General features: G+C 43.5%; 1 protein-coding gene across 4 annotated transcripts; it reads right to left on the bottom strand.

Annotated features, from left to right (window-relative positions):
- Nucleotides 1-1439: 1439 nt before the first annotated feature.
- LOC110487307 (zinc finger protein 585B) lies at nucleotides 1440-25733 on the bottom strand. Of its 4 annotated transcripts, XM_036942153.1 has the most exons (19): nucleotides 25371-25731; nucleotides 24407-24988; nucleotides 23785-23848; nucleotides 18410-18645; nucleotides 15564-15957; nucleotides 10594-10912; nucleotides 10150-10239; nucleotides 9946-10041; nucleotides 9642-9771; nucleotides 9261-9429; nucleotides 8491-8987; nucleotides 5228-5446; nucleotides 4497-4662; nucleotides 4056-4202; nucleotides 3804-3977; nucleotides 3179-3545; nucleotides 2631-2702; nucleotides 2289-2530; nucleotides 1440-2206 (listed from the first exon to the last, which is right to left on the bottom strand). In XM_036942153.1, exons 1-19 carry the CDS (start codon nucleotides 25398-25400, stop codon nucleotides 2202-2204), a joined length of 3999 nt encoding a protein of 1332 aa, XP_036798048.1. In that variant the 5' UTR covers nucleotides 25401-25731; the 3' UTR covers nucleotides 1440-2201. The 4 variants fall into 4 exon arrangements, with proteins under 4 accessions (XP_036798048.1, XP_036798050.1, XP_036798049.1 ...); XM_036942155.1 differs by having other exon boundaries at nucleotides 1440-2530; nucleotides 25392-25733; XM_036942154.1 differs by having other exon boundaries at nucleotides 1440-2530; nucleotides 4056-4187; nucleotides 25371-25732.
- Nucleotide 25734: the final 1 nt, after the last annotated feature.

Raw genomic sequence — 25734 nt, 5'->3', positions numbered from 1 at the left:
TGTAACGGAGGGTCAGTTTTTTCAACATTTCTCCAATACCATAGAGCCGTTACCATGTCGATCAACGCTCGAACAGAAACCTAGTTCACACCCCCGATTTTGACGTCAACACAGTCCCATTAGTTTTCTTTGTAGCTTGTTTGAATGTTGCGGTTGCGCACATTTGTAAGGAATGGGGTGAGTTTACGTTAATAATGAAGGCGCAATTTTGAGGAAAAAACAGGCTTATATTGTTGACATTATGTAAACTATATTTTTATTCTTCAAATGTTTTTTGAAAACCAATACATTTGCACAATGAGCACTTGTTCAAATCGCTCAAATACATCGTTAGAGTTGTTGGTTAGCTAGCTAGTGAATTTGAGCCATATTAGCGTAGATGAGACATCAGTCAAAACAAGACGTGGTATCGAGAGCAGCTCCTTGTCATTGTTGCTTTGCTATATGACGTTAAGAATCATAACAACTCATGGCCTTCTGCCCCATTGACTTGCGCACATCCTTTTCGTGACAATCAAATTTGATTAGTCCCATGCGCTGAATACAACAGGTGTAGACTTTACAGTGAACTGCTTATTTACGAGCCCCTAACCAACAATGCAGTTTAAAAAAAATAAAAGACAACCCTTCTATACACTATATATACAAAAGTATGTGGACACCCCTTCAAATTAGTGGATCCGGCTATTTAAGTCACATCCGTTTAAAATCGAGCACACAGCCATGCAATCTCCATAGACAAACTAGTAAAATGGCCTTACTGATGAGCTCAGTGACTTTCAATGTGGCATCGTCATAGGCTGTTATTGAGAAGTGGAAACTTCTTGGAGCAAAGACAGCTCAGCCACAAAGTGGTAGGCCACAGAAGCTCACAGAACAGGGCAGCAGAGTGCTGAAGTGTGAAAAAAAATAGCCTGTCCTCGGTTGCAACACTACCGAGTTCCAAATCACCTCTGGAAGCAACGTCAGCACAATAAATGTTAGTCGGGAGCTTCACGAAATGGGTTTTCATGGCCGAGCAGCCGCACACAAGCCTAAGATCACCATGCTCAATACCAAGCGTCGGGCAGAGTGGTGTAAAGTTCGCCACCAATCTCAACGCTACAGCATACAATGACATTCTAGAAGATTCTGTGCTTCCAACTTTGTGGCAACAGTTTGGGGAAGGCCTTTTCCTGTTTCAGCATGACACAGGTACCCCCGTGCACAAAGTGAGGTCCATACAGAAATGGTTTGTTCAGATCAGTGTGGAAGAACTTGACTGGCCTCCACAGAGCCCTGACCTCAACCCCATCGAACACCTTTGGGATGAATTGGAACGCAGACTGCGAGCCAGGCCTAATCGCCCAACATCAGTACCCGACCTCACTAATGCACTTGTGGCTGAACGGAAGCAAGTCCCCGCAGCAATGTTCCAACATCTAGTGGAAAGCCTTCCCAGAATAGGTGGAGGCTGTTATAGCAGCAAAGTCGGGACCGACTCCATATTAATGCCAATGATTTTGGAATGAGATGTTAGATGAGCAGGTGTCCACATACTTTTAGTCATGTAGTGTATGTTTTTAGATAAAACTCAATTTCTCAACACTAATAATTTTCGTCCGACTTTTCTCGCCCTCCGCTGGTGAAATTTATAACTACAGTCCATTCTATTGGTTCTTTGTCTACAGATCATCACCACAGACTCTCTCTGCATCCCAAATGACACCCGATTCCCTATATATAGTGCACTAGTTTTGACCAGGACCTGGTATTTAGGGAATAGGGTACCATTTTGGATGCAGAAAATCCTATGTGGTTGGCTAGTCCTCGCTCTGGTCCGTTCTATTCATTCGGTGTCTAGAGATGGTCAGCACAAAGAGGAATCTATCCTAATGTGGTTGGCTAGTCCTCGCTCTGGTCCATTTCTATTCATTCGGTGTCTAGAGATGGTCAGCACAAAGAGGAATCTATCCTAATGTGGTTGGCTAGTCCTCGCTCTGGTCCATTCTATTCATTCGGTGTCTAGAGATGGTCAGCACAAAGAGGAATCTATCCTAATGTGGTTGGCTAGTCCTCGCTCTGGTCCAGTTCTATTCATTCGGTGTCTAGAGATGGTCAGCACAAAGAGGAATCTATCCTAATGTGGTTGGCTAGTCCTCGCTCTGGTCCATTCTATTCATTCGGTGTCTAGAGATGGTCAGCACAAAGAGGAATCTATCCTAATGTGGTTGGCTAGTCCTCGCTCTGGTCCATTCTATTCATTCGGTGTCTAGAGATGGTCAGCACAAAGAGGAATCTATCCTAATGTGGTTGGCTAGTCCTCGTTCTCCTCCACCCTGCTAGCATCAACTCCTTCTCTTCTTCATCACTGATACTAATAGAATCCTCTTCACTCTTCACCCCTGCAGCCAGGGTTTCCCCGGTCCCAGTCCCAGGGTTTGGTAGTGAGCTGCTGTGACTTTTCCTCTGATGGGCTCGGAGGTTCTGGGTTCGTACGTAGCTCTTCCCACACTCCTCACAGCTGTAGGGTCTCTCTCCAGTGTGGGTCCTGAATCAATCAAAACGTCAATTCATGAATGAATCAGTGTATCACAAATGTATTTAATAAAAGCCCTTTTAACACCAGCTGTTGTCCCAAAGTGCTTTACCTGAAGTGAGCGACGAGGGCCTTAGCTTTGGCGAAGCTCCTCCAACAGACGGAACAGTCGTGTTTCTCATCGCTATAATAATAACAACAACAACAACAACAACAACAACAACAATAACAATAATAGTAATAATAATAAATGCATTTTATGTGTAGACCACTTTTTATTACACACAGAAATCACAAAGGTTATGTTTACACAGGCAGCCTAATTCTGATCTTTTGCCCAATTATTTAAACAAACGAGCTGGGCCCGTAATTCACAACACCTCTCAGAGTAGGAGTACTGATCTAGGATCAGTTTAGTCTTTTTAGATCATAATGAATAAGATTATATGAACAGGTCCTAGATCAGCACTTCTACTCTGAGAAGTTTTGTGGCCCAGATCTGATGTGCATCAGCAACAGCGGTATAAATGCTTTTTAAAAACGGGCTAAAACCTATTTAGCCCCCAAATATGTGTGTGACTAATACTACAAGATAGGCAGACTAAAAAGGAGCCAGCAAAGACTAAACAGTAGAACATCTAAACTTAACATAGAACCGACCTGTGTGTTCGCTCGTGTTCTCTCAGTCGCCCTATCTGGGTGTAGCTCCTCCCACACACAGAGCAGGAGTAAGGTTTTTCTCCGGTGTGCGTCAGCAGGTGTCTCTTCATAGCTCCTGAGTGAGCGAACCTCTTCCCACAGTCGGGGCAAGGGTAAGGTTTTTCTTTCGTGTGCACTTTCTGGTGGTCGCGGAGGGCTGTTCTTTCACGGAACTGTTTCCCACACACGGAGCAAGGGTACGGCTTCTCTCCTGTGTGGATCTTCATGTGTTTTTGTAGAGCTGATAGCTTCTTACAGTCTCTTCCACATTCTGAGCAGCAGTGGGACTTCCTGGCTTCGCTGTCAGATCTGTGTTGGGAACTCTCTCCTGTCGAGTCAGATTTACAGTATTTAGGGTTGTGTCCGAATTGGCACCCTATTCCCTTGGTGGTGCACTAGGGCCCCATAGAGCTCTGGTCAAAAGTAGCACACTGCGAAGGGAATAGGGTGCCATTTGGAACACACATTCAAAGTGATTTTTAAAATGGGTCACAACAACATATCACTGAAAAGGAATCAAAGAACGTCATGTGGAATTCCATATTAGAACTCATCATTTTAACAGGCACTCAGTGGAGACAACAACCTGAGTGTCTCTTCTGGTGTCGCCGCAGGTTAGAGATGTTGGCAAAGTCTTTCCCACATCTAAAGCAGTGGTGAGACTTGGTCTTGGTGTTGTTGTGATCCTCCTGGTGTTGTTCAGGTTCTCCTGATGCGGAGGGACTCTCCTCGATGTCAGAAGGACGGCTGACACTCTGTCCTGTGTTGATGAAACAGTATGGGGGTTAGATAACGAGTGAAGCGTCAAAATTCTAACTGTCAACATTCTATCACTTACTGATACGATGACGATCCCAACCAATTTCTTCTCCGTCTGAATTGATCAGACCACCAATTTCCTCTTCTTCCACATCATCATCTTCAACTTGGTTCTCAAACTTTTCAGAAACGGATTTCAGGCCCTGCAATGCTGAAGATCCAGGACCTGATGATTCAGCCAATACATCAACAACCGTCTAGTTCACTATGTAGGATTCAGCCAATACATCAACAACCGTCTAGTTCACTATGTAGGATTCAGCCAATTCATCAACAACCATCTAGTTCACTATGTAGAATTCAGCCAATATATCAACAACCATCTAGTTCACTATGTAGGATTCAGCCTGTACATCAACAACCGTCTAGTTCACTATGTAGGATTCAGCCTGTACATCAACAACCGTCTAGTTCACTATGTAGGATTCAGCCAATACATCAACAATAATATTTTACTTACTGAGGTAATCCCAATTAACTTCTTCTCCTTCGGAATTTATCAAACCACCAACTTCCTCCTCCTCCTCTTCTTCTTTACTCTCGATATATATGGTAGATGTTTGACTGCAGCCTTCACCGTGGCCTGGGTCAGGACCCAGAGAGCTTTTATCTTTGACCACGGTTCCCTAAATGGCAGAGGAGTCACACAGTACGTTGAGTTAAGAGACTGTTTAGTTAAAAAAAAAAATATTCCATCCTACTCTGATGAAATACGTGTATTTTTAAGCAATAAGGCACGAGGGGGCATAGCCGCGGTATATTGGCCATGTACCACAAACCTCCAAGGTGCCTTATTGCTTTTATAAACTGGTTATCAACGTAATTAGAGCCCAAAAATGTAATGTTTTGTCATACCCGTGGTATACGGTCTGATATACCACTGCTGTCAGCCAATCAGCATTCAGGGCTCAAACCACCCAGTTTATAATGTCAGATATACCACGGCTGTCAGCCAATCAGCATTCAGGGCTCGAACCACCCAGTTTATAATGTCAGATATACCACGGCTGTCAGCCAATCAGCATTCAGGGCTCGAACCAACCAGTTTATAAAATGCTTTTATCCCCTGGCATTTATTTGTACTTTTAAACTGTACAAATATTGTAGCCAAAAATCAATAAATTAATCCTGTTAGTGATATCCTATTCCCCCATCTAGTTTGAATAGTCCACAGGTAGTCTGATGATTTACCAGAGCATCACCTCCAGCAGTCTGAAATCCTCCAGCAACAGCAGCAGACCCCTCTCCAGTGTGGGACGACCTCAGGAGCCGACCCCTCTTCATGTTAGCAGACCCTTTATCTCCAGTGTGGGACTGTCTGTGTTTCCTCAGGTTTGCTGTCGAGTTGAAGCTCTCCCCACAGACAGAGCACTGGTAAGGTCTCTCCCCGGTGTGCATCCTGCGATGGACCTGTTGATAGAAGAATTTGTATGTTTAAGATAATGACTAAAGTATTCCACCCTGAAACCATATAATTGTATGAAATGTGTTAGAGTCATAATCCAATAATATGTGTGACTAGACTTTTTAAGACTAGGCCATTGTGTTACTATTTCGCAATATGAGCTGGGTATAGTTGAGACATTCAAGGACAACTGAACTGTCGACTTGTAATAATGGTGAAACTAATAACTGGAAAGAGGCCTCCCACCCTAGGGAGGAGAAAAACTGTTAGAAACGGTTAGGCTTGAAGAAGATGATGAAACATGTTGCAGAAGTGTGATAAACTATGTATGTGAACTGTGGAAAAATACAGCCCACCTAAATAAAGCGAGGTGGAGTTTCTACTGATGCGAGTTCATTTGTGTGTGTGTGCTATAAAAAGACTGTTCTCATTTTGAAGACAGAGCGCTCTCTGAATAAAGTATTGATCTATTGCAGGCTGAGACTCTTGTCTATTTCTTTGAACTGGAGCTTTACAACCTTCAGGAATTAGACAGAGACATAAAATAGTTCAGTTCGAACATTGGGATAGAAATTCTCGTGACACCTGTCAAGTCAGAATTTAATTAAAGAGCTGGGTCACAACTCACCTTACATCATTAAAGGGATTGAAAGAATGCAAGAGAAAAAGGGGGGAATGTGGAGATAACTAGTGAACTACGTCGGTTGACATAATCCGCCTCTACCCTCCGTTCTATTGGCGAACGTGCAATCACTGGAGAATAAACTGGATGAGCTCCGTTTCGAGACTGCCATATCAACGGGACCTGAAGAACTGGAATATCCTATGCTTCTTGGAGTCGTGGCTGAACAAAGATATGGATTGTATACATCTAGCTGGTTTTTCTATGCATCGACAGGACAGAACGGCAGCGTCAGTTAAGCTCAACGGGGGAGGTGTGTGTCTCTTAACAACAGCTGGTTTGCTCGATCTCTAAAATTAAGGTTCTGCTCACCCGAGTTAGAATACCTCATGATAAGCTGTAGACCACACTATTTACCAATATAGGGCCATAAACAAGAAAATGAAAATGCTCATCCAGAGGAGGCGCTCCCTGTGGCCGGTGATTTTAAAATGCAGGGAAACTGAAATCACCTTTCCTCCACACACAGAAACGCATACAAATATCTCCGTTGTCCTCCATTTGGCAAATCTGACCATAACTCTTATCCTCCGGATTCCTGCTTACAAGCAAAAAGTCAAACAGGAAGTACCAGTGACTCGCTCAATACGAAAGTGGTCCGATGAAGCGGATGATAAGCTACACGACTGTTTCTCTTCAGCACAGACTGGGACATGTTCCAGGGAATCATCTGATGGACTGTTTCTCTTCAGCACAGACTGGGACATGTTCCAGGGAATCATCTGATGGACTGTTTCTCTTCAGCACAGACTGGAACATGTTCCCGGGAATCATCTGATGGACTGTTTCTCTTCAGCACAGACTGGAACATGTTCCAGGATCGAGGAGTTAAGTCACCAGCTTCATTAATAAGTGCATCGACGACATCGTCCCCACAGTGACGGTATGTACATATCCCAACCAGAAGCCATGGTTTACAAGCAACATCCGCAATGAGCTAAAGGCTAGAGCTTTGCTTCCAAGGAGCAGGACACTAATCCGGATGCTGATAAGAAATTTTGCAACGCCCTCGGATGAACCATCAAACAGGCAAAGCATCAATACAGGACTAAGATCGAATCCTCATACATCGGCACTGACACACGTCGGATGTGGCAGGGCTTGCAAACTATCACAGATTACAAAGGGAAACCTAGCCGAGAGCTGCCCAGTGACACGAGCCTACCAGACGAGCTAAATGCCTTCTATGCTCACTTCGAGGCAAGCAACAGTAAACCTTGCATGAGCGCACTGGCTGTTCCGGACGACTCTGTGATCACACTCTCTGTAGCCGATGTGAGTAAGACCATTAAACAGGTTAGCATTCACTATGGCCACAGGGCCAGACACATTACCAGGATGCATACTCAGAGCATGCACTGACCAGCTGGCAAGTGTCTTCACTTACATTTTCAATCTCTCCCTGAGCCAGTTTGTAATACCAACATGTTTCAAGCAGACCACCATAGTCCCTGTGCCCAAGAAGGCCAAGGTAACCTGTCTAAATGACTATCGCCCGTAACACTCTTCTGTAGCCGTGAAATGCTTTGAAAGGCTGGTCATGGCTCACATCAACACCATCATCATCCCAGACACCCTGGACCCAGTCCAATTCGCATTACCGCCCCAACAGATCCACAGATGATGCAATCTCTATTGCACTCCACGCTCCCAGCCATCCAGGACCTCTATACCAGGCGGAAAGCCCTAAACATTGTCAAAGACTCAAGTCATAGACTGCTCTCTGTGCTAATGCACGGCAAGCGGTACCGATGCACCAAGTCTGGAACCAACAGGACCATGAACAGCTTCTACCCCCTAATCCATAAGACTAATTAATAGTTTGTTACTCTTTATTATCTGTCACTTTATTCCTAGTTATATGTACATATCAACCTCATATCTACCTCATATCTACCTCGTATCTACCTCGTATCTACCTCGTATCTACCTCGTATCTACCTCGTATCTACCTCGTATCTACCTCATATCTACCTCATATCTACCCTGGGGCGGCAGCATTGGACTAGTAACCGAAAGGTTGCAAGTTCGAATCCCCGAGTTCGAACACCCGAGCTGACGAGGTACAAATCTGCCGTTCTGCCCCTGAACAAGGCAGTTAATCCACTGTTCCTAGGCCGTCATTGAAAATAAGAATTTGTTCTTAACTGACTTGCCTTGTTAAATAAAGGTAAACAATTACCTCGTAACCCTGCACATGGACTCTGTACTGGCCAAGTTATTGTTACTCATTGTCTATATAGCCAAGTTATCGCTACTCATTGTGTATATTGTCTACACCTGTTGTTTACAAAGCATGTGACAAATAAAATAACATTTGAGTGATAAAAAAAATGTAGCGAAGTGTGGTAATAATGGCTAAAGGACCTTGAGGGAGGACGCGTAGGAGAACCTCATCCCACAGACATCGCAAGATTGAGGTTTCTCTCCTGTATGTGTCCGCTGGTGGTCCTTCAGACGCTCAAATCGAGGGAAACTCCGTCCACACACGGAGCAGGAGTAAGGTTTCTCTCCAGTGTGTACCTTCTGGTGTTTTAACAGATTCCCTCGCTGGATGAACCTCTTCCCACAGACAGAGCAGTGGTAAGGTTTCTCCCCTGTGTGCGTCAGAAGGTGTCTCTGTAGGGTGATACCCCCTGTGGAGAAACCTCTACCGCACACGGAGCAGCGGAAGGGTTTCTCTCCACTGTGTGTGCGGAGATGTGCAACTAGCTTCGATGGTTTAGGGAACTCCTTTCCACACACCGAGCAGAGGTGATGCTTCTTGGTTCTGTATCGTTTCTCCTGGATTTTTTGGTGTTGTTCAGGTTCTGTTGATGTAGAGGGAATCTCACCGCTAACAAAGACTGGGACAGGGCTTTTTCCTGTGTGGAAAAGTGGAGAGGTTAAAACAATGGATCTGCGTCCCCAAATGAAATCCTATTCCCTACATAGAGCCCTATGGGCAAAAGTGTAGAGCAGGTTAAACAAATACTTAGCCGTTATGCTAACACTAGCTGACCGACTAACTAACACAGAGGCTGTGTCCCAAATAGTACCCTATTCCCTATAGGGCTCTGGTCAAAAGTAGTGCTATGTAGGGAATTGGGTGCCATTTTGAAGAGCTCAATCAAAATCGTCATCATTCTGCCTCTTACTAGAAAGAGAAATGTGACCAACTTCCTCTCCGTCGGAATTGATCAAACCACCAACTTCCTCATCTTCTCTCGCCTCCTCTTCTTTCTCCAGTTCTTCAACTATAATTTTCAGTCCCAGAGTTTCACCCAGGGACTCTTTGGGTTTGGGGCTCGATCGGTCACCAGGGTCCTAGAATGGAAATTTAATTCAATATATATATATATTTTTAAACAAGATAGGAATAACAAAGCTCTTGGCCCTAACTACCTATGAAGGTTCCACCAGATGACGGGAATATTGACGTCTCCTCTTGAAACACTGTCAGTCATAATTTAAAATGGAACCCTATTCCCAAGGCCCAGGCTATTGCGATTTGGGATGTGGCTATAATTGTCTCCCACCTTGTCGCGGTCTCGCTCCACCTGTCCACCATCTCCTGTGTGAGTCTGCTGGTGTTCTCTCAGGGGACCAGGCCGTGAGAAGCTCTTCCCACACACAGAGCAAGGGAATGGTTTCTCTCCTGTGTGAGACCTAAATCAAATCAAACTTTATTTAAAAGTGTATTTAAAATCACAACACTTAACAATGAAATATAGGAGATCAAAAAACAACAACAGAAGGCAATAAAATAGATAAATAAAGGAACATCAAATAAAAGAGATGACAAAAATAATAGTGAAATCATCGATTCAAGTCCATACTAACCTCTGGTGATCCCTGAGTCCTGAGGGTGTGAAGAAGCTCTTCCCACACACAGAGCAGCGGTGAAGTCTCTCTGCGGTGTGCTTCAGCTGGTGGGCCCTAAGATAAGATAAAAGTAGATTAAAAAAACAACAACAAAAAACTTCTGACTACTTGAAATGACCCTGTAAACCGTATAATTGATAAATAAAAAGCATAGGTTTACACCTCAGGTTTCTCTGCTGGGTGTAGCTTCTCCCACACTCGGAGCAGCTGTACGGTCTCTCTCCCGTGTGCAGCAGTTGGTGTCTCTTCAGGCTGATCAGTTATAAAGATATGTTAGTTCTAGGTAGTTTAAGTTTTATTACACCCACAGAGCAGCCAGTCAAAACAAACCAATGAACTCCATGAGCAAATGGCATGTGCCAACCTAAATATATATATATATATATATATATATATATATACTTAAAAAGGACGGACGAGGATCGTGTTCACTAGGAACCAAAAGGAAGCACACGGCCTTAACAGAGAAGGGATGACCTGTAGTTGTTCAATATGAAGGGCTTGTTTTCGTTTTCCTTTGCAAAAACGTTTTGCTATGGTGTGCACTAGAATCTAGGTGTGCACTAATTAATACGACACTGGTCTACACTGATAACAACAACACACCTGATCATCTGGGAGAAGGTGTTCCCACAGTCGGGGCAGGAGTGAGGTTTCTCTCCGGTGTGGACGATCTGGTGGAGCGTCAGGCTCCCCTTCTGGGCGAAGCTCTTCCCACACACAGAGCAGGAGTAAGGCTTCTCTCCAGTGTGGATTCTCATATGGACTTGTAGCTTGTATGCAATGGGAAACTCCTTTCCACACACAAGGCAGGAGTGGACTCTTCTGTGACAGCTGTGATGCTGTTTATGTTGTTGTTTATGCTCTACGGCTGCAGGGAGACTCTCCTCAGTAGTCTCAGAGTGGTGGTTGTTAGAACTGTCTCCTGTGTGGATGAGGACAATAGTTTGGGTTAAATATACTAAATCATAACTAACTAACTAACTTTTAATGAGAGCTGAAGGTCAAAGGGTAATGAGTCATTTAAAAAAGGTCAAAGGGTAATGAGTCATTTAAAAAAAAATCCATTTTTGGACTTAAAATTAAAAAAGGAACTCTATGGCCATTTTTTGACCTCAACATTGTTGTCCAGATCACGTTATGAACCTGTAGCCCTGTAGATCAAAAGCTAGGTATTATTTTTTTGTATCCGGATTTGACCATCAGTGGCATATTTGGGGGTAATCACGTTTTTAAAAAAAACTACAACGAGCTTCAGGGAGGAGTGAGGTTGATTTCCTGATCTCTACTTCCCCCTGCCCCGCCCCCTCGAATGCGGGGAAAATGTGTGCGTTCCTAGTTAAACAGCCTGGAGACTGTAATCCTGAAGATCATCTGGAGAAGACATCCTAAACCAGCGAAGAAGAAGACAGATAACAGCAGAGTAAGTGTTTTGCGCCAGCTAATGTTTTCATATTGAAAACCTGACACATAACGTCAGTGCAATCGTTGTGAATCGTTAGTTCTGCTATCGTTACGTAACTTAGAGACCTGCCTAGTTTCTTTACATCTAGAGCTAGCGCATAGACATAGCCTAGCTGGTAACGTAGAGAAAAGTGGTAGTATTGACATAGCTGGTAACGTAGAGAAAAGTGGTAGCATTGACATAGCCTAGCTGGTAACTTAGAGAAAAGTGGTAGTATTGACATAGCCTAGCTGGTAACATAGAGAAAAGTGGTAGTATTGACATAGCTGGTAACGTAGAGAAAAGTGGTAGCATTGACATAGCCTAGCTGGTAACGTAGAGAAAAGTGGTAGTATTGACATAGCCTAGCTGGTAACATAGAGAAAAGTGGTAGCATTGACATAGCCTAGCTGGTAACATAGAGAAAAGTGGTAGCATTGACATAGCCTAGATGGTAACGTAGAGAAAAGTGGTAGTATTGATATAGCCTAGCTGGTAACATAGAGAAAAGTGGTAGCATTGACATAGCCTAGCTGGTAACATAGAGAAAAGTGGTAGCATTGACATAGCCTAGCTGGTAACGTAGAGAAAAGTGGTAGCATTGACATAGCCTAGCTGGTAACATAGAGAAAAGTGGTAGCATTGACATAGCCTAGCTGGTAACATAGAGAAAATTGGTAGCATTGACATAGCCTAGCTGGTAACGTAGAGAAAAGTGGTAGCATTGACATAGCCTAGCTGGTAACGTAGAGAAAAGTGGTAGTATTGACATAGCTGGTAACGTAGAGAAAAATGGTAGTATTGACATAGCTGGTAACATAGAGAAAAGTGGTATCCTTGGCATAGCCTAGCTGGTAACGTAGAGAAAAGTGGTAGCATTGACATAGCTGGTAACGTAGAGAAAAGTGGTAGTATTGACATAGCCTAGCTGGTAACATAGAGAAACAGAGGCTTCATTCAGGTTGATGAGGAATATCGATCTCCTGATGGTCACTACAGAGGTTTCATCCAGGTTGATGAGGAATATCGATCCTCCTTCATCCAGGTCCTCTGGATGAACTGTAATAATGTGCAATCATTTTTTTAAATGGTATCTGAGTTGTTTAAAAACATATTAAATGTAATCCTAAAGTAGAACGGAGTAAAACCAGGAGTTTATATTCACTCACTGCACCAGCTGTTGTTTACATAAATACATAGGCCTCCGCCCCGGGTTTTACCAGAGGCTACTGTTGTCTTGCCGAGAGTGTATAACCCACCAGCTGTTGTTTACATAAATGCATAGGCCTCCGCCCCGGGTTTTACCAGAGGCTACTGTTGTCTTGCCGATAGAGTGTATAACCCACCAGCTGTATGTTCTTAGCGTCGTCGTTCAGCCACGACTCGGTGAAACATAAGATATTACAGTTTTTAATGTGCCGTTGGTAGGATATACGTGCTTTCAGTTCGTCCCATTTCATTTCCCAGCGATTGAACGTCAGCTAGCAGAACAGAAGGCAAGGGCAAATTAGCCACTCGTCGCCTGATCCTCGCTAGGCACCCTGATCTTTTGCCTCAAAAATCTCTGTTTCCTTCTCCAGTAAATCACGGGGATCGGGTCCTGGTCGGGTGTCTGCAGTACATCCATCGCGTCTGACTCATTGAAGAAGAACTCCTTGTCCAATTTGAGATTAATAATCCCAGTTCTGATGTCCAGAAGCTCTTTTCGGTCATAAGAGATGGTGGAAGCAACATTAATGTGCAAAACAAGTTACGAACAACGCAAAAACAACTAACAAAATAGCATGATTGGTTAAGAGCCGTTAATAATGCAGCCCTACCCTCATTCTCCTGGTTCCAAACAATAAATAACAATAAGGAGGGGACTTGGGTTTGTATCTTCCTGATATCCAATAAGGAGGGGACTTGGGTTTGTATCTCCCTGATATCCAATAAGGAGGGGTCTTGGGTTTATATCTTCCTGATATCCAATAAGGAGGGGTCTTGGGTTTGTATGACTTGGGTTTGTATCTTCCTGATATCCAATAAGGAGGGGACTTGGGTTTGTATCTTCCTGATATCCAATAAGGAGGGGTCTTGGGTTTGTATGACTTGGGTTTGTATCTTCCTGATATCCAATAAGGAGGGGACTTGGGTTTGTATCTTCCTGATATCCAATAAGGAGGGGACTTGGGTTTGTATGACTTAGGTTTGTATGACTTGGGTTTGTATCTTCCTGATATCCAATAAGGAGGGTACTTGGGTTTGTATCTTCCTGATATCCAATAAGGAGGGGACTTGGGTTTGTATCTTCCTGATATCCAATAAGGAGGGGACTTGGGTTTGTATCTTCCTGATATCCAATAAGGAGGGGACTTGGGTTTGTATCTTCCTGATATCCAATAAGGAGGGGACTTGGGTTTGTATCTTCCTGATATCCAATAAGGAGGGGACTTGGGTTTGTATCTTCCTGATATCCAATAAGGAGGGGACTTGGGTTTGTATCTTCCTGATATCCAATAAGGAGGGGACTTGGGTTTGTATCTTCCTGATATCCAATAAGGAGGGATCTTGGGTTTGTATCTTCCTGATATCCAATAAGGAGGGGTCTTGGGTTTGTATCTTCCTGATATCCAATAAGGAGGGGACTTGGGTTTGTATCTTCCTGATATCCAATAAGGAGGGGACTTGGGTTTGTATCTTCCTGATATCCAATAAGGAGGGGACTTGGGTTTGTATCTTCCTGATATCCAATAAGGAGGGATCTTGGGTTTGTATCTTCCTGATATCCAATAAGGAGGGGACTTGGGTTTGTATGACTTGGGTTTGTATCTTCCTGATATCCAATAAGGAGGGGACTTGGGTTTGTATCTTCCTGATATCCAATAAGGAGGGGACTTGGGTTTGTATCTTCCTGATATCCAATAAGGAGGGGACTTGGGTTTGTATCTTCCTGATATCCAATAAGGAGGGGTCTTGGGTTTGTATCTTCCTGGTATCCAATAAGGAGGGGACTTGGGTTTGTATGACTTGGGTTTGTATCTTCCTGATATCCAATAAGGAGGGGACTTGGGTTTGTATCTTCCTGGTATCCAATAAGGAGGGGACTTGGGTTTGTATCTTCCTGATATCCAATAAGGAGGGGACTTGGGTTTGTATCTTCCTGATATCCAATAAGGAGGGGACTTGGGTTTGTATGACTTGGGTTTGTATCTTCCTGATATCCAATAAGGAGGGGACTTGGGTTTGTATCTTCCTGGTATCCAATAAGGAGGGGTCTTGCAGTGGGTGGAGCATCTCAGATAGAACCAAGTTCTATTTTAGCGCTTGGCTTCACAGACGCTAGTTCATGTGATTGACATGTACTGTATGTGTGCTGGTGGTGTGGGTGAAATGATTGATTGACATGTACTGTATGTGTGCTGGCGGTGTGGGTGAAATGATTGATTGACATGTACTGTATGTGACCGAGCGGTGTGGGTGAAATGATTGATTGACATGTACTGTATGTGCGCGAGTGGTGTGGGTGAAATGATTGATTGACATGTACTGTATGTGCGCGAGTGGTGTGGGTGAAATGATTGATTGACATGTACTGTATGTGTGCATTTATTTTTGCACCGCTCGTGCAACGTGGCCGGAGAGAGGTTTGCGTGTAACAACTTCCTGTGGAGTTGTGGAGGCCAAGCTGTGGAACATTCCTTTAATGATACATACCCAGTGATTCTTCTAGAATATAACTTAGAAATATTTAAATGAGTTTAGTTCAACTGTCGTAACCCCATCAGAACCCAAAATATAAAAATTGTTTTTGCTCCTAATGTTTGTAAACAATGTACATTTTTTTCATCAAACACTTTTGTAGACTTAAAACTATACATTTTTATATCATAGATGGTCAGTCCTTGCATTCATTGCTCGGGTCTATGCATTTGAGAGTGGTTACATTTCTCCAGGCCCGTTCCTCAGCTTTTTACCAAAACAGGGGCGGGGTGGCCGCTTTGTTATTGTTATAATTAAGGACTCTAGCTTTAATGATTTATATTTTATAGGAGAATCCCTCCTTACTTCGTTTTATTAGTCGTTGGTGTGTAACTAAACCGGTCTGACACAATAAGGTGTGACCATGACATGTGACAGAACATGTACTCACCAAAAGCAGGATCCTCCTCCTCCTTCACTATGACCTTCAGTCCTGGTACACCAGCTTCAGCTTGACCCAGGCTCTCTCCAGCATGTGACAGCTGGAGTCCACCGCTAGGGGGCAGCGTGACGGTCTCTTCCGCATGCGCCTGCTTCCTGTGTCTCCTCAGACTGGAGGCAGTAAAGAAGTCCTTGTGACAGTAGGGGCAGCGGTAACCTTTTACCCCGGTGTGTGTCCTCTGGTGTGCCCTTAGGAACCCCGGCTGGGTGAAACTCTTCCTGCACTCGGAGCAGCTGTACGGTCTCTCCTCAGAGAAGCTCTGCTGGTGTCTCTTCAGGTCTCCCAGGGAGAGGAACCTTTTACCACAGTCGGGGCAGGGGTGTGGTCTCTCCTTGATGTGTACCTACACCCAGGACCACATTGGAAATAAGTGTAATTAAAAGGAATAGTTTATTAAAATTCTATCAGAGTTTTTGCATTGGACAAAAGTGCTCAATCTTGTTTTGGGGGGTGGGGGGGGGGGGGGGGGGGGTTGTACTACCATTGGCTAATGAATGAAAATACCCTAAATATATTGTTTGACTAAAGTGATCCTTTAGTCAAACCTGGAATCTGCATTTGGTGGAACTGCCACGTCCATTTGGGTTATTACATTAATAAAGAAGTTACTGGAAACGATGAACACTTTACTTTTCCCTCGGACATCGTTGCACGCGCGCAAGAACACCATATGTTTTTGTGCGCTGCTGGACCCTCAACAACATTAGCGCCTGGGTGAAAAGTCAGGGTGAACAGTCTGGGTGAACAGCCTGTGTGAACAGCCTGGGTGAACAGCCTGGGCGAACAGCCTGGGCGAACAGCCTGGGCGAACAGCCAGGGCGAACAGTCTGGGCGAACAGCCTGGGCGAACAGTGCCACTGTTTCCCCCCGTTACGGATTTCAGCTTCAACACTTTCATTGTCCTCTGGGATTTCTTTGTACTTTTTAAAATGGTTTTAAACTGAACAACAATTTAAATAAAGAAATAGGGGATACATCCCAAATGTCCCAAATCCCAAATGTTCCTGTATTCTATATATAGGATCCCAGTGCGTCCGAAATGGGATCCTATTACCATTGGGCTCTGGTCAAAAGCTGTGCACTAATATATATATATATATACATACAGTGCCTTGCGAAAGTATTCGGCCCCCTTGAACTTTGCGACCTTTTGCCACATTTCAGGCTTCAAACATAAAGATATAAAACTGTATTTTTTTGTGAAGAATCAACAACAAGTGGGACACAATCATGAAGTGGAATGACATTTATTATTATTGCAAAATTATTCAGCCCCCTTAAGTTAATACTTTGTAGCGCCACCTTTTGCTGCGATTACAGCTGTAAGTCGCTTGGGGTATGTCTCTATCAGTTTTGCACATCGAGAGACTGACATTTTTTCCCATTCCTCCTTGCAAAACAGCTCGAGCTCAGTGAGGTTGGATGGAGAGCATTTGTGAACAGCAGTTTTCAGTTCTTTCCACAGATTCTCGATTGGATTCAGGTCTGGACTTTGACTTGGCCATTCTAACACCTGGATATGTTTATTTTTGAACCATTCCATTGTAGATTTTGCTTTATGTTTTGGATCATTGTCTTGTTGGAAGACAAATCTCCATCCCAGTCTCAGGTCTTTTGCAGACTCCATCAGGTTTTCTTACAGAATGGTCCTGTATTTGGCTCCATCCATCTTCCCATCAATTTTAACCATCTTCCCTGTCCCTGCTGAAGAAAAGCAGGCCCAAATCATGATGCTGCCACCACCATGTTTGACAGTGGGGATGGTGTGGTCAGGGTGATGAGCTGTGTTGCTTTTACGCCAAACATAACGTTTTGCATTGTTGCCAAAAAGTTCAATTTTAGTTTCATCTGACCAGAGCACCTTCTTCCACATGTTTGGTGTGTCTCCCAGGTGGCTTGTGGCAAACTTTAAACGACACTTTTTATGGATATCTTTAAGAAATGGCTTTCTTCTTGCCACTCTTCCATAAAGGCCAGATTTGTGCAATATAGGACTGATTGTTGTCCTATGGACAAAGTCTCCCACCTCAGCTGTAGATCTCTGCAGTTCATCCAGAGTGATCATGGGCCTCTTGGCTGCATCTCTGATCAGTCTTCTCCTTGTATGAGCTGAAAGTTTAGAGGGACGGCCAGGTCTTGGTAGATTTGCAGTGGTCTGATACTCCTTCCATTTCAATATTATCGCTTGCACAGTGCTCCTTGGGATGTTTAAAGCTTGGGAAATCTTTTTGTATCCAAATCCGGGTTTAAACTTCTTCACAACAGTATCTCGGACCTGCCTGGTGTGTTCCTTGTTCTTCATGATTCTCTCTGCGCTTTTAACGGACCTCTGAGACTATCACAGTGCAGGTGCATTTATACGGAGACTTGATTACACACAGGTGGATTGTATTTATCATCATTAGTCATTTAGGTCAACATTGGATCATTCAGAGATCCTCACTGAACTTCTGGAGAGAGTTTGCTGCACTGAAAGTAAAGGGGCTGAATAATTTTGCACGCCCAATTTTTCAGTTTTTGATTTGTTAAAAAAGTTTGAAATATCCAATAAATGTCGTTCCACTTCATGATTGTGTCCCACTTGTTGTTGATTCTTCACAAAAAAATACAGTTTTATATCTTTATGTTTGAAGCCTGAAATGTGGCAAAAGGTCGCAAAGTTCAAGGGGGCCGAATACTTTCGCAAGGCACTGTATATATATATATATATATTATATATATATATATATATATTTGACCAGAGCCCAATGGTAATAGGATCCCATTTGGGACGCACTCAAATCAACTGAACCTACCCTCTGGTGTGACTCCATGTAGCCCCGGGCTGAGAAGCGTTGACCACAGTCTGGACAGGAGAAGGGCTTCTCTCCCCTGTGGGTGGTCAGGTGGACACGCAGCTTGTAGAAGGTAGAGAACTGCTCTCCGCACTTCTGACAGGTGTTGGAAGTGTTGTTGTGGTTCTGCTGGTGTTGGACAGGTAGTTCTCCCGGTGTAGAGGGGACGGAGCTGGGAGGAGGGGCAGGACTGTCTCCTGTGGGAATGAGATAGGCTTAGGCTGCAATAGTTTGTGTCGGGGGGCTAGGGTCAGTCTTATGTCTGGAGTATTTATCCAGTGTTCTGTGTGAATTTAAGTATGCTCCCTCTAATTCTCTCTCTCTCCCTCCCTCCCTCCCTCCCTCCCCTCCCGGAGGACCTGAGCCCATGCCTCAGGACTACCTGGCCTGATGACTCCTTGCTGTCCCCAGTCCACCTGGTCATGCTGCTGCTCCAGTTTCAACTGTTCTGCCTGCGACTATGGAACCCTGACCTGTTCACCAGACATGCTACCTTGTCCCGGATCTGCTGTTTTGGACTCTCTCTCTCTACCGCACCTGCTGTCTCTACCTCTGAATGCTCAGCTATGAAAAGCCAACTGACATTTACTCCTGAGGTGCTGACCTGTTGCACCCTCTACAACCACTGTGATTATTATTATTATTTGACTCTGCTGGTCATCTATGAACGTTTGAACATCTTGGCCATGTTCTGTTATAATCTCCACCCGGCCACCCCTCTTAGCCTGTTTCCTCTCTAGGTTTCTTTCTAGGTTCCTGTCTTTCTAGGGAGTTTCTCCTAGCCACCGTGCTTCGACATCAGCATTGCTGTTTGGGGTTTTAGGCTGGGATTCTATACAGCACTTTGTGACGTCGGCTGATGTAAAAAGGGCTTTATAAATACATTTGATTGATTGATTGGTTAGACCAGAACCATGTGTTTAGACAGCTGGGTGATTAAGGCTTCGGCATTATGATGCATTTACATGACACTTCAACATTCTATGGAGCCATGTTAGCACTCCATTAGCACACCATTAGCATAACCCATGTTAGTACCACATTAGCATAACCCATGTTAGTACTCCATTAGCACCCCATTAGCATAACCCATGTTAGTACTCCATTAGCACTCCATTAGCATAACCCATGTTAGCACTCCATTAGCACTCCATTAGCATAACCCATGTTAGCACTCCATTAGCATAACCTATGTTAGCACTTCATTAGCATAACATGGGAAACATATAATAAATAAATAATAAATAATAAACAAATAATTATATGTCACTATGTCTAGAATTAGAACAACATTACAATTTGAAAGTTGGTCCAACGCTCTAAATATATGTCTCTGGGTTAGACCAGTGGTCTGGTTATTGGTTCCATTGCGCAAGACAAGCCCAATTAATCCCAGATAAAGTATTTGGAATGACTTCAAATACACTAAACAAAAATATAAAACGCAACATGTAAAGTTTTGGTCCCGTGTTTCACGAGCTGAAATAAAAGATCCCAGAAATTCCCCATAAAAAAAAGCTTATTTCTCTAACATTTTGTGCATAAATGTGTTTACATCCTGTTAGTGAGCATTTCTCCTTTGCCACGATAATCCATCCACCTGACAGGTGTGGCATATCAAGAAGGTGATTTAAACTTCTTATGGCTGCAGGGGCTTATTGAGTCGCTTGGATAAAAGGTGCGCAGAGGTGCCCAGAGTAAACGACCTGCTCCTTAGTCTCACTTGCTAATAAATGCATATTACTATTAGTATTGGATAGAAAACACTCTGAAGTTTCTAAAACTGTTTGATAGATGTCTGTGAGTATAACAGAAATCATATGGCAGGCAAAAACCTGAGAAGAAATCCAAACAGGAAGTGAGAAATCTGAGGTTGGTCGATTTTTCAACCCAGGCCCTATTGTATTCACAGTGGGATATGGAGAAAGTTGCACTTCCTAGGGCTTCCACTAGATGTCAATCGTCTTTAGAAACTTTAATGAGGCGTCTACTGTGTTGAGGTGAATGAATCAGGTTACTAGCAGAGAGCCATTTCCTGGTCATGCGTATTCCACATGATATCGACCTGCATTCCATTGCTTCTCTAGACACAAAGGAATTCTCCGGTGGGAACTTTATTGAAGATTTATGATAACAAAACCCTAAAGATTGATTATATACTTAGTTTGAAATGTTTCTTCGACCTGTAATAACTTTTTGAAGTTTTTGTCCGAAGTTATGTGGGACCTACACGAGCGTTTGGATATGTGTGCCTAACGCGCTAACAAAAGTAGCTACTTGGACATAAATAATGGACATTATCGAACAAATCAAGCATTTATTGTGGAACTAGGATTCCTGTGAGTGCATTCTGATGAAGATCATCAAAGGTAAGGGAATATTTATAATGTGATTTCTTGTTTCTGTTGACTCCAACATGGCGGTAAAATTGTATTTATTTTCTGAGAGCCGTCTCAGATTATTGCATGGTTTGCTTTTTCCGTTTAAAAAAAAAATCTGACACAGTGGTTGCATTAAGGAGAGGTATATCTATAATTCCATGTGTATAACTTGTATTATCATCTACATTTATGATGAGTATTTCTGTTGAATTGATGTGGCTACGCAAAATCACTGGATGTTTTTGGAACTAGTGAATGTAAAGCGCCAATGTAAACTCATATTTTGATAAATATGAACTTTATCAAACAAAACATACATGTATTGTGTAACATGAATTCATATGAGTGTCATCTGATGAAGATCATCAAAGGTTAGTGATTAATTGTCTCTATTTGTGCTTTTTGTGACTCCTCTCTTTGGCTGGAAAAATGGCGGAGTTTTTCTTTGGTTTGGTGGTGACCTAACATAATAATTTGTGGTGCTTTCGCTGTAAAGCCTATTTGAAATTGGACATTGTGGTGGGATTAACAACAAGATTACCTTTAAAACAGTATAAAATACATGTATGTTTGAGGGATTTTAATTATGAGATTTCTGTTGTTTTGAATTTGGCGCCCTGCACTTTCACTGGCTGTTGTCATATCATCCCGTTAACGGGATTGCAGCCATAAGAAGTTTCAATTAAACAGCATGATCATTACAGAGGTGCACCTTGTGCTGGGGACAAAAGGTCACCCAAATGTACAGTTTTGTCAAACAAAACAATGCCACAGATGTCTCAAGTTTTGAAGGAGTGTGAAATTGGCATGCTGACTGCAGGAATGTCCACCCCATCTGTTGCCAGAGAATTTAATGTAAAGTTTTAGAGAATTTGGCAGTACATCCAACCGGCCTTACAACCGAAGACCACGTGTAACCACCAGGACCTCCACATCCGGCTTCTTCACCAGCCACCCGGACAGATGATGAAACTGTGGGTTTTGCACAACCAAAGAATTTCTGCATGAACGGTCAGAAACCGTCTCAGGGCAGCTAATTTGCGGGCTCGTTGTCCTCACCAGGGTCTTGACCTGACTGCTGTTCAGCGTCGAAACCAACTTTGGTGGGTAAATGCTTACCTTCGATGGCCACAGAGTTCCTCTGTCTGTATTCTTTTGCCCATCTTAATCTTTTATTTTTATTGGCCAGTCTGAGATATGGCTTTTTCTTTGCAACTCTGCCTAGAAGGCCAGCATCCCGGAGTCACCTCTTCACTGCTGATGTTGAGACTGGTGTTTTGCGGGTACTATTTAATGAAGCTGCAACTAGACACTCTAATGTACTTGTCCTCTTGCTCAGTTGTGCACCGGGGCCTCCCACTCCTCTTTCTATTCTGGTTAGAGCCAGTTAGCGCTGTTCTGTGAAGGGAGTAGTACACAGCGTTGTACGAAATCTTCAGTTTCTTGGCAATTTCTTGCATGGATTAACCTTCATTTCTCAGAACAAGAATAGACAAGAATGAGTTTAAGAAGAAAGTGCTTTGTTTCTGGCCGTTTTGAGCCTGTAATCGAACCCACAAATGCTGATGCTCCAGATACTCAACGTGTCTAAAGAAGGCCAGTTTTATTGCTTCTTTAAATCAGAACAACCATTTTCAGCTGTGCTAACATAATTGCAAAAGGGTTTACTAATGATCAATTAGCATTTTAAAATGATAAACTTGGATTAGCTAACACAATGTGCCATTGGAACACAGGAGTGATGGATGCTGATAACGGGCCTCTGTACGCCTATGTAGATAATCCATTAAAAATCTGCCGTTTCCAGCTACAATAGTCATTTACAACATTAACAATGTCTACACTGTGTTTATGATCAATCTGATGTTATTTTAAATAGACAAAAAAAAGTGCTTTTCTTTCAAAAAACAAGGACATTTCTAAGTGACCCCAAACTTTTCAACGATCGTGGAACATTGAACATTATTCAGGATAAAAACACAAAGTCCAGAGGCATATTTACACTGATTGTACAAAACATTAGAAACACCTTCCTAATGTTGAGTTGCACCTCACCCCTTTGATCTCAGAACAGACTAAATTTGTCAGGAGGGCATGGACTCCACAAGGTGTCTAAAGAGTTGCACCTCGCCCTTTGATCTCAGAACAGACTAAATTTGTCGGGAGGGCATGGACTCCACAAGGTGTCTAAAGAGCTGCACAGGGATGCTGGCCCATGTCGACTCCAATGCTTCCCACGGTTGTGTCAAGTTGGCTGATGTCCTTTGGGTGGTGGACAATTCTTGATACACACAGGAAACTGTTACGTATCAAAAACCCAGCAGTGTTGCAGTTCTTGACACAAACTGGTGCATCTGACACCTACAACCCCGTTCAAAGGCACAAATCTGTTGTCTTGCCCATTCACCCTCTGAATGGCACACATACACAATCCATGTCTCAGTTGTCTCAAGGCTTAAAAATCCTTCTTCGACCTGTCTCCTCCCCTTTATCTACACCGATTGAAGTGGATTTAACAAGCGACAGCAATAAGGGATCATATCTTTCACCTGGATTCACCTGGTCAGTCTATGTTTATTTTTTAAAATGTTATTTAGCCTTTAACTAGGCAAGTCAGTTAAAAAATAATTCTTATTTATAATGATGGCCTACCAGAAGGCAAAAGGCCTCCTGCGGGGATGGGGATTACACACACATATATATATATATATATACATTTCATGGAAAGAGCTGGTGTTCTTAATGTTTTGTACACTCAGTGTATATTGTGTACCTCAAAGGGCCAGCAACTCACTTGAACATGATTTGCATAGTAGCAACATGTCTTCCTAAACCACCTGTCTGTACCTTGAGGTACTACGGCCCTTTACCAATGGGGGCCGGCCTGGGTTATTTATGGAACTTGAACATGATTTGCATAATAGCAACAAGTCTTCCTAAACCACCTGTCAGTACCTTGAGCCAGACGGACATCCTCTTGCTCTGGCAGCACATCCACTACAGCCTGAAGTTTAGAATTCTAAAATGAGACAACAATGAGAAGTTAAAGACAGTTGAAACATACCTGTTGAGAAGTTATTGTACAGCTTGTTGTCTTGGAGTCGTGTCTCAAATAGCACCCTAATCCCTATATTGTGCACTACTTTTTTACCAGGCACCAGGACCAATCCCTATTCCCTAAATAGTACACTAACTTTGACCAGGGCCCATAGGGCTGAGTAACTGATTATAGCCAGCTCCTGTCAAAAGTAGTGCACTATATAGGGAATACGGTGCCAATTGAAACACAGCCCTAGTCCTCCAATTGAGACACAGCCCTAGTCCTCCAATTGAGACACAGCCCTAGTCCTCCAATTGAGACACAGCCCTAGTCCTCCAATTGAGACACAGCCCTAGTCCTTCAATTGAGACACAACCCTAGTCCTCAATTGAGACACAGCCCTAGTCCTCAATTGAGACACAGCCCTAGTCTCAATTGAGACACAGCCCTAGTTCTTCAATTTAGACATAGCCCTAGTCCTCCAATTGAGACACAGCCCTAGTCCCCCAATTGAGACACAGCACTAGTCCTCCCCACCTTGTTACTAGTATCGTCCTGTTGGACAAGCAGCTCCTGTTGGTGTGGCAGCACATCTTCAGCAGCTCTTAGTCTTGTCGACCCCTCAGCGTGACCCCTTCCGTGTCTCAACAAGGCTCCTGATTGGTAGAAGCTCTTCCCACAGTCAGGTGCAAGACAGCGGTAGGGCTTCTCCCCCGTGTGGCTTTTCTGGTGTATCCTAAAGGAGGACTGCTGAGAGAAGCTCTTCCCACACACGGCGCAGTGGAACGGCTTCTCTCCCGTGTGGGTCTTCATGTGTCGATCCCGGGACTGTTTTGTAGTGAAGAGTCGTCCACACACAGAGCAGGGGAAAGACTTCTTAGTGGATGATGTTGTGTTGTCGAGGTTGTTCTGTTGTACTACAGGGACATCAGACTCGCACCACACTCCTCTCTCTTCCGCAGAAATCTTTGAGGCCAGCGTTTCACGGTGATGGAGATAATCGTGGTTTTCCAACACCATCTCCTGCTGGCTCAACAGTGAGCTCTGGTCACCATGGTTACAGTCAGCTCCAGCGTTGTGGTGAAGAGGAGACAGGTTGGACACTTGGTCTACAGACTCCTGCAGCAGAGAACAGCACAGACTAGGCTTCACCCTTACAGGTAAACAATTTAAACAAATTCAGCAATTGGTTCAGTCTAGTCCGCTGGACCCTGAGTTAGGAACATCACTACACTGCTGTGCTGTATCGTCTCCTGCCGGATACTAAAGTTTAAAAAACCTCAAATCAAGAAGTTGTTGCTGTTTTTGTTCATATTGCGAAACAACACAGTTAACGCTAGACACATAAAAGGGTGACTATGTGATTAGCTAAAAAACTACATTGTTATTACAACCAGCAATTCAGCTGACAGCAGACACTAGTTGGCATCGGCGACAAGCCAGCAAGCTAGCTACATGAAATATGTACACTCATATATATTGAAAGAAAGCGGTTCCTCACCCCCGACAAGTTTCCTCTCACCTCATCCATGCTGTGTTGTTTAAGATGGTCCAGGCAGGAATATCACAGGGATGACACACGGATCATCAGCAGGTCGGGAAAGTTGTCATGTCAACCAGGACAGGGCCATGGCTAACGGTAGCTAAACCTGTAACCTGTTAACCTGTTAGTCTTACGATGTTGCCCAGGACATAATATGACCGTGATCTCCAAAAGTCGCCGTTCAACGAAGTCCCGTGGCCGATGAACGTAAGACAAAAGCGAAGTTCATAGCTGAATAGTTGTATTAGCAAATGGGAAGATAAGAAGCTACCATCGGCCAACTATAAACTTGCTAGCTTAACAGTAAAAAAGACAGAAGTAA

The sequence above is a fragment of the Oncorhynchus mykiss genome, chromosome 13, assembly GCF_013265735.2.
Source record: "Oncorhynchus mykiss isolate Arlee chromosome 13, USDA_OmykA_1.1, whole genome shotgun sequence".
In the NCBI taxonomy this organism is placed as follows: Eukaryota; Metazoa; Chordata; class Actinopteri; order Salmoniformes; family Salmonidae; genus Oncorhynchus; species Oncorhynchus mykiss.
Note: the sequence above shows the minus strand (reverse complement) of the source record. Positions and strands in the feature narration are given on the sequence as shown.